The sequence below is a fragment of the Nansenia antarctica genome (genome assembly GCF_963989245.1).
Source record: "Nansenia antarctica genome assembly, chromosome: 5".
Classification (NCBI taxonomy): domain Eukaryota; kingdom Metazoa; phylum Chordata; class Actinopteri; order Argentiniformes; family Microstomatidae; genus Nansenia; species Nansenia antarctica.
The window spans coordinates 4,524,811-4,532,767 of NC_137690.1; the positions used below are offsets into that span (position 1 = coordinate 4,524,811).

Below are 7,957 nucleotides of genomic sequence, written 5' to 3' on the forward strand. Positions count from 1 at the left end.
GCACCCGTCGGTGTGCGGTCACACACGTGTGTGCGCAGCGTTTTATAAACGAGAAGAAGAAAAAAACAATTAATTGTGAATTACGCCGCGTGGCACCTTAATAGATTACCCACAAGGCCATGCATCACCATGAAGGAGCACATTCTAATGCCGCGTCCAACACCCATGCGTCCATGACGAAAAATTACTTTCATAAATCCCCCCCCCGTTTATGATTAATGACAGCAGATATACGAGCTGGTCCTCAGAGAGAGAGAGAGAGGCGCGTGCACACACGCACACACACACACGCAGAGACACAGAGACAGACACAGACACACAGAGACAGACACACACAGAGAGACAGAGACACACAGAGACAGACACAGACACACACATCCTCAGATTTGTTCATCACACACACACTCACACACACACACACACACACACACACACATCTCCCCAGATCTGTTTACCCCACACATACACACACACACACACACACACACGCGCGCGCGTAAGAGGAGACGTTGAAGAAGAAATGTTTCGATACAGGGTGAGCTGAAAAGGCGTCTGTGTGTGTTTTCGACAGGTGCGTAGGAGAGAACCAACTTGGAGAGAGAAAGTACTAGAAGGTTATGTGATGTCGGAGACCCGCGCGTGGGCGTTCCTCAACACCTCCACCGATGTTCACCTGCCGCTAGACGTACAAGATGTACCGTATTAAAAGATATTAGATATTAGATAATAGACATTAATACGCTACATCTAACAGCAGCTGAACTATGGTGGATGTGTCAGGGATGCCCACTGGCATAATGCCAAGATATAATAATAATAATAATAATAATAATAATAATGATATATACCATTTAGCTGATGCTTTTATCCAAAGCGATTTACATTGCAGTGAGTGAGAGCATACAGACATGTGTTTCAGTACATACGGTCCCGGGCAGGAAACGAACCAACAACCAAAGCGTTGTTAGCGCCATGCTCTACCATCTGAGCCACAGAGGACCTCCTTATTAGAGGGAACAGCTTTGCCAAGGCAGGTGACGCCCTCCTCCCTCCCTCCCTCCTTCCCTATCTCCCTCCCTCCCTCCCTTCCTCCTCTCTATATCCCTCCCCTCCCTCCCTTCCTCCTTCCTCCCTCCTTGCCTTCCTCCCTCCTCCTTCCCTATCTCCCTCCCTCCATCCCTTCCTCTCACCCTCCTTCCCTCCCTTACTCTCTCCTTTCCTCCCTCTCTCCCTCCTTCCTTCCCTTCCTACCTCCCTTCCTCTCTCCCTCTCTCCCTCTCTCCCTACCCGCCTCCCCCCTCCCTCCCTACCCCCCTCCCTCCCTCCCCCCTCCCTCCCTACCCCCCTCCCTCCCTCCCCCCTCCCTCCCTACCCCCCTCCCCCCTCCCTCCCTACCCCCCTCCCTCCCTCCCTCCCTCCCAGACATACTGTGTACTGTGGGTAATAATACCAGGGTTCCTAATGGGACTTCAAAGCCAATGGCGGTCCTCAGCCACCACACACACACACACACACACCACACACACACACACACACACACACACACACACACACACCACACACCACACACCACACACACACCACACACACACACACACACCACACACACACACACACACACACACACACACACACCACACACACCACACACACACACACCACTCACACACACACACACACACAAGCACACACACACACACACACACCACACACACCACACACACACCACAAACACACACACACACACACCACAAACACACACACACACACACACACACACACACCACGGTACCCAGACTAGGCCCACTTCAAAAGCACCAGGCCCTTAACAAGCCTCTCAGGTCCGCCACACACGGTGGCGGTGGCGAGCAGTCCTCCAATCACCAGGCTCTTAAACCCCCCCCCACCCCTCCGACCCCCCATCCATCCCCACCAATCGCGGGACTCCATTAGACGACTTGCCGGATTCTACCCAGCACTCACCTTGTTGTGTTCAGACTTTCCGCGGGTGAGAGTAGAGAGAGAGAGAGTCGGGGCGCAATTACAGACTCCATTACGCCCCCTCCCCACCCCCGCCACACACACACTAGGAGCAGGGGGGAACCAGGCCCCCCGTTTGATGTCTGAAGAGATTCTGGGGAGAGATCATCTCTGAGGTAAAACTTCCGGAAGGTTCTGTGTCTGTAGATAGGAGCGGTCTTGTTGTCTGAGTAACATGAAGCCGCTGGCCTCCGTGTCTGTTTGATGTCAGGAGAATATCTCTGGGTAGCTATCTCCGTCATCGGTGTCGCTACCTCCCTGTTCTTGTTCTGTGTAACATGTGTCATGTGTCTGTGTGTGTGTGTGTGTGTGTGTGTGTGTGTGTGTGTGTGCGCGCGACACGTGTGCATTCCTGGGTTTCTCAATTATCAGTTAATTAAATCACAACATGGAGATAGATATGAACCCAACTTACTCACAGGGTCTTTATCTCGCCGTGTACGGCTCAGGAGGAAAAAAAAGGCGGCGTCTGTGATAACTGGCCTAATTAACTGTCGGAGGGGCTCGTGAAATGGCAGGATTGAATTGTATCTGAAAATCTTCAGCGAAGATATCGGGGGTATAGACAAAAAATAAAAATAAAAAATGGCGAACTTATCATCCAAACAGATAATAAAAAGGTATCTCGGGGGGGGGGGGGGGGGATGTTTTTTCACTGGTACTTTCTGATTCATGGCGGCTAAATAACCTTTTCAAAAGCCATTTATTTTCTAAATGGCAGGGGGATATGGAACGGATAATCATGTGAAAAGGCCATGCCTTGAAATCCTCATCGAGTGCTATTGACTCCAGGACGTCATTGATCCTAGTCTGGTCTGAGGTCTGGCTGGGAGACAGGGGGTGGGCTGCAGAGAGGAGGGATGTGTGTGTGTGTGTGTGTGTGTGTGTGTGTGTGTGGAAATGGTCAATGGAAAATCTGGTACTCTGAGAGGTAGAGAGTCCACAAGCAATCTGTGGAGTGTCTGTGTGTGTGCGTGTGTGTGTGCGAGTGTGTGTGCGTGTGTGTGTGCGTGGCCGAGTGTGTGTGTGTGTGTGTGTGTGTGAGTGTGTGTGTGTGTGTGTGTGTGTGTGCATGAGTGTGTGTGTGAGTGTGTGTGTGTGTCATCCCCAGGCTGAGGCAGGGCAGATACTGTCTCTCTGCCACCTGCTCTCCTCTCTTCTCCTCTGGCACCAGACAGACAGGAGATGGACCGCTGCGCGCCCATCCAGAACCAACCCCTGGCCCTCTCCGCACCCCCGCGGGAAACCCCTCGGGTTCCGACCCGATTACAGTGAGTATGAAGAGTGTGGAGTGTGAGAGGGAGCCCATTTCTAACCTTCCTGGTTAGAGGCCCCTGGGTGAAATCATCGCCATCGTTGCTGATACTTCAGATCCAATCCAGGAGTTCTGGACAAGCCAAGGGCGGTAGGGGAGGGTAGGGGGGGGTGGGGGGTGAGGGGGGGTAGGGGACATTTATCAGCATTAGCACTGGATCCAGCGCCTGTCTGGTGACTGGGCCTCGCTCCCAAAACCTGAAGGCGCTCTGCCAAACCTCCCGGATTGACTGTCCCTGTGTGGCATCCCAGAGCCAATACGCCCCTATCTATCCAGGAGTTCACACAGTGAGAGAGAGAGAGAGAGAGAGAGAGAGAGAGAGAGAGAGAGAGGGAGACAGAGGGAGATAGAGAGAGAGAGAGAGGGAGAGGGAGAGGGAGAGGGAGGGAGAGAGAGGGAGAAGGAGAGAGAGGGAGAGGGAGAGAGAGAGACAGAGAGAAAGAGAGAGAGAGATAGAGAGAGATAGCGAGAGAGAGAGAGAGAGATACGCTCTCCAGAGCGTAGGGTCAGGAGGTCAGAATACGAACAAGCTCTTCGATGTGAAATTATTGAAATGACGGAAACACTACGGTTCTTGACCGTGAACCCAAAGTGAACCCAGAGCGACCCCACAGGGCGGACAGTTCTTGACCGTGACTGAGACTCGGACCCCAGATCGACCCCCACAGGGAGGACGGACAGACGTACGGCGTCTTACCTTCTTGGACCGCCTGGAAGGGGTTGTTGCCGTCGACGAACTCCACGGACACCGTGATCTTCTCCGTCTCCAGGATCTCGTTGTTGAGGTTGAGGTCCGCCACCGCCAGGCGGAACACCTCATCATCCTTCCTGGCCGACTCGTCAAAGATGGCGCCTGGAGGGAGGGAGGGAGGGAGGGAGGGAGGGAGGGAGGGAGGGAGGGAGAGAGAGAGAGAGAGAGAGATGAGTGATGATAGCTCCAGTCAGATACAGAGTGGGCGTCATGTAAAACTATTGAGTTCCATACTTCATACTGCACACACACACACACACACACACACACAGACAGACACATAACCACACACACTTACACAACCGCAAATCCATCAGCGGTATCAACCTGGCATTTGTTACCGTGGGCGGAAGCAGCCCGATGCTCCAGGAAACGGAGGAATTATAATCAGACAGCATCGCCATTCCAACTGAACGGGGGCTAGTCATAACATATCGACGATATGCTAAAGACCCAGCATAGCCTCTGCAGGGACCTGCAAGAGTGTGAGGCCGGTGGAGGCCGAAAATCAGAGGACGGGGGCTCGTCGTAATGCAAGAGAATCACCGATTTCTACCTCCACCGGCCTCCCTCTCTCTTCTCCTCTCTTCTCCACACAGATGTCTACCTCCTCCAGCCGTCCATGTCCTCTACCGGTCGCCCCAAGCAGAACAAGCCCCCATAATTGTGTTAAACTGGCCCAGTGAAGCGACGCTAACGCTAAGAGCATTCTGCTGACCAGACTAAACAAAGTCTTCATCCACACACAACAGATTGTGTGTGTAATATGATAAGAATAGCTGAGTCATGGACTGGGCAATTTGGAAAGGCGGGCCGGCCAATTTGTAAAGGCTGCGCTGTGCGGGGGTAATTTACTGTAATATTCTTCAAAAGGGGTCCAAGGTCTGATTAATGGCGATTTTAAAAGGCGCGTATACTCGCAGTTTAAGCGCCGTGGGAGACCACAAACCATCAACCAATAAAACATGGATTGCACTAACAAAGGCCACGTCTTGGAGCCAGACGACTGTTATTAACTCGTTCAGCCCAAATGGTCATCTTTCTAGAGTGCAGAGAGCGGCTTTAATTCACCAAAAATGCCAAAAAATGATGACGTTTCATTTAGTAGCCAATCAGAATGGTGTTGCTAGGTAGATCGCGCATAGAACACTTGGCATTCTAGGTAGGTGAGTGTTCCGGAACCTTTTGGCAGTTGGTGAGTTCAACAGGCCCTATATACTGTTAGAAGCTGACAAAAAAATACATACACATTTTACAGAAATCTGCAAGTTTTAACGTTAAAATAACGTTATTTCTCCAGCGGCTAGCGACCGCCCTATCTGTCTACGTCAGCATCTCTGACCCCGAACAGGAACCCACACACCGAACAGTCTATAAACCACATGAAGTTACAAAGTGGTTCATTAAAAATTCATACGACGATTATTATTTAATCTATCGACGCGCGGCGTCTCTCCCGCTACTATGGCTGATTGAGTTTCCCTTCTTTGCTTAACCGCCATGCAATATGGATGAGAGGGGACGAACACAATAAAAAGATGCACTAACTACTAAACCACCAGACACATCCCATTCTATTACCCATCCATTATGAATGAAGCGGAAACAAGATGGCCGCCGGCTGAGACCGGCGCTCTCTGGCTCCGTTGGTAGAGCTGAGAGGTGCTCTAACGCTACCAACGCTAAGGTCGTGGGTTCGATTCCCGCTGGGACCATATAATATTATACTGAAAAAACGTATACATGCACTCTAAGTATGCGATGTAAGTCGCTTTGGATGAAAACCCGACTGGTGAATTGATGATTCACTTGCTTAGTCAAATGTATCGATTGTAAGTCTTGGACTTTGGAATAAGGCGTCTGCTAAATGCCAAACATGTAAATGTAATGGTAAAATGTCAGCTAAAGGGCATCTATTGTTATATAAAACCTACAGACACATTCCAACTAAAATGCCCAGGTTCAGGTTTCAGTCCAGATGAGAGGTGACATCGTCCAGTTTGGCGGAGCGAAAGACACGGTTCGAACCCTGGTCCCACGTGGAAGACACAAGTGTCGACCATTAGACCAAGAGGACATCCTCGAGGCCTGAAGGTGCAGGGCTACCTCGCTGTGCCTCCTAACCACCCCTGCTACCTCGCTGTGCTTCCTAACGCCCCCTGCTATCTTGTTGTGCTTCCTAACCACCCCTGCTACCTTGTTGTGCCTCCTAACCCCCCCTGCCACCTCGCTGTGCTTCCTAACGCCCCCTGCTATCTTGTTGTGCTTCCTAACCCCCCCTGCTACCTTGTTGTGCCTCCTAACCCCCCCTGCTACCTTGTTGTGCCTCCTAACCACCCCTGCTACCTCGCTGTGCTTCCTAACCACCTCTGCTACCTTGCTGTGCCTCCTAACCACCCCTGCTACCTTGTTGTGTTTCCTAACCCCCCCTGCCACCTCGCTGTGCCTCCTAACCACCCCTGCTACCTCGCTGTGCCTCCTAACCCCCCCTGCTACCTTGTTGTGCCTCCTAACCACCCCTGCTACCTCGCTGTGCCTCCTAACCCCCCCTGCTACCTTGCTGTGCTTCCTAACCCCCCCTGCTACCTTGCTGTGCCTCCTAACCACCCCTGCTACCTTGCTGTGCTTCCTAACCCCCCCTGCTACCTTGTTGTGCCTCCTAACCCCCCCTGCTACCTTGCTGTGCCTCCTAACCACCTCTGCTACCTTGTTGTGCCTCCTAACCCCCCCTGCTACCTTGCTGTGCCTCCTAACCACCTCTGCTACCTTGTTGTGCCTCCTAACCACCCCTGCTACCTCGCTGTGCCTCCTAACCCCCCCTGCTACCTTGTTGTGCCTCCTAACCACCTCTGCTATCTTGTTGTGCCTCCTAACCACCCCTGCTACCTTGTTGTGCCTCCTAACCACCTCTGTTACCTTGCTGTGCCTCCTAACCACCTCTGCTATCTTGTTGTGCCTCCTAACCACCTCTGCTACCTTGTTGTGCCTCCTAACCACCTCTGCTACCTTGCTGTGCCTCCTAACCACCCCTGCTACCTTGCTGTGCCTCCTAACCACCCCTGCTACCTTGCTGTGCCTCCTAACCACCCCTGCTACCTCGCTGTGCCTCCTAACCACCCCTGCTACCAGGACACAGCAGAGGACATGGGAAGGACAGGACAGGAGGTCCCCCACCCCTCTCATATGGTGGAGTGGCAATCTCTTTAAAAACACTTTATTTATTATTACCTAAATGCATTATTATTAGGAGTAGTAGTAGTAGTAATAGTAGTAGTAATCATATGATTGTTATTGTTATTATTATTACCACCTCTGGGTGATTTATTACCAATAATATTTAATAATAATAATAATGGATTGGATTTATAAAGCTCATTTCCTGACCCCGTGCATTTCATAAAGCATCACCATTAGCAAAGTGCTTTTAAGTTCCCCACCCCAGAAGACATGGCCCTACACACACAGGCACACACGTACGCACACACACACACACACGCACACGCACACGCACACACGCACAGGCACACACGCACAGGCACACATTGACCATTGGGGCGACTTTATTCACCCTGGCGCTGAACGAGTTAATAGTTTGTTAGTGCAATCCATGTTTTATGGTTTGTGGTCTCTCATGGTCCTTAAACTGTGACTATACACACCTTTAAATCTCCATTCATCAGGCCGTCAGCATTTACGAATTATTGGTGAATAAAGGCCGCGTTCGTAAATTCGCCTCTCAGAGCTAATTCACGAACGCAGCCTATGTCACCCTCTGAGTCTCTAGAATGTTCCACAGTTGTGTAAAGTGGTGTTTGTTGATATAAGAACAAGAGAGAGACCCCATCCTCTGA

General features: G+C 51.3%; 1 protein-coding gene across 1 annotated transcript in view; it reads right to left on the minus strand.

The window, feature by feature from the left end:
* grid2 (glutamate receptor, ionotropic, delta 2) overlaps positions 1–4,420 on the minus strand; it is a gene marked incomplete at both ends in the record, with an annotated part of 264,115 nt that extends 259,695 nt beyond the window's left edge. The window contains 2 exons of the mRNA XM_080532945.1: positions 4,053–4,208; positions 4,405–4,420. Coding sequence (XP_080389071.1) covers positions 4,053–4,208; positions 4,405–4,420 — 172 coding nt within the window. The remainder of the gene's footprint in view (positions 1–4,052; positions 4,209–4,404) is intronic.
* Between the last annotated feature and the right edge of the window lie 3,537 nt (positions 4,421–7,957).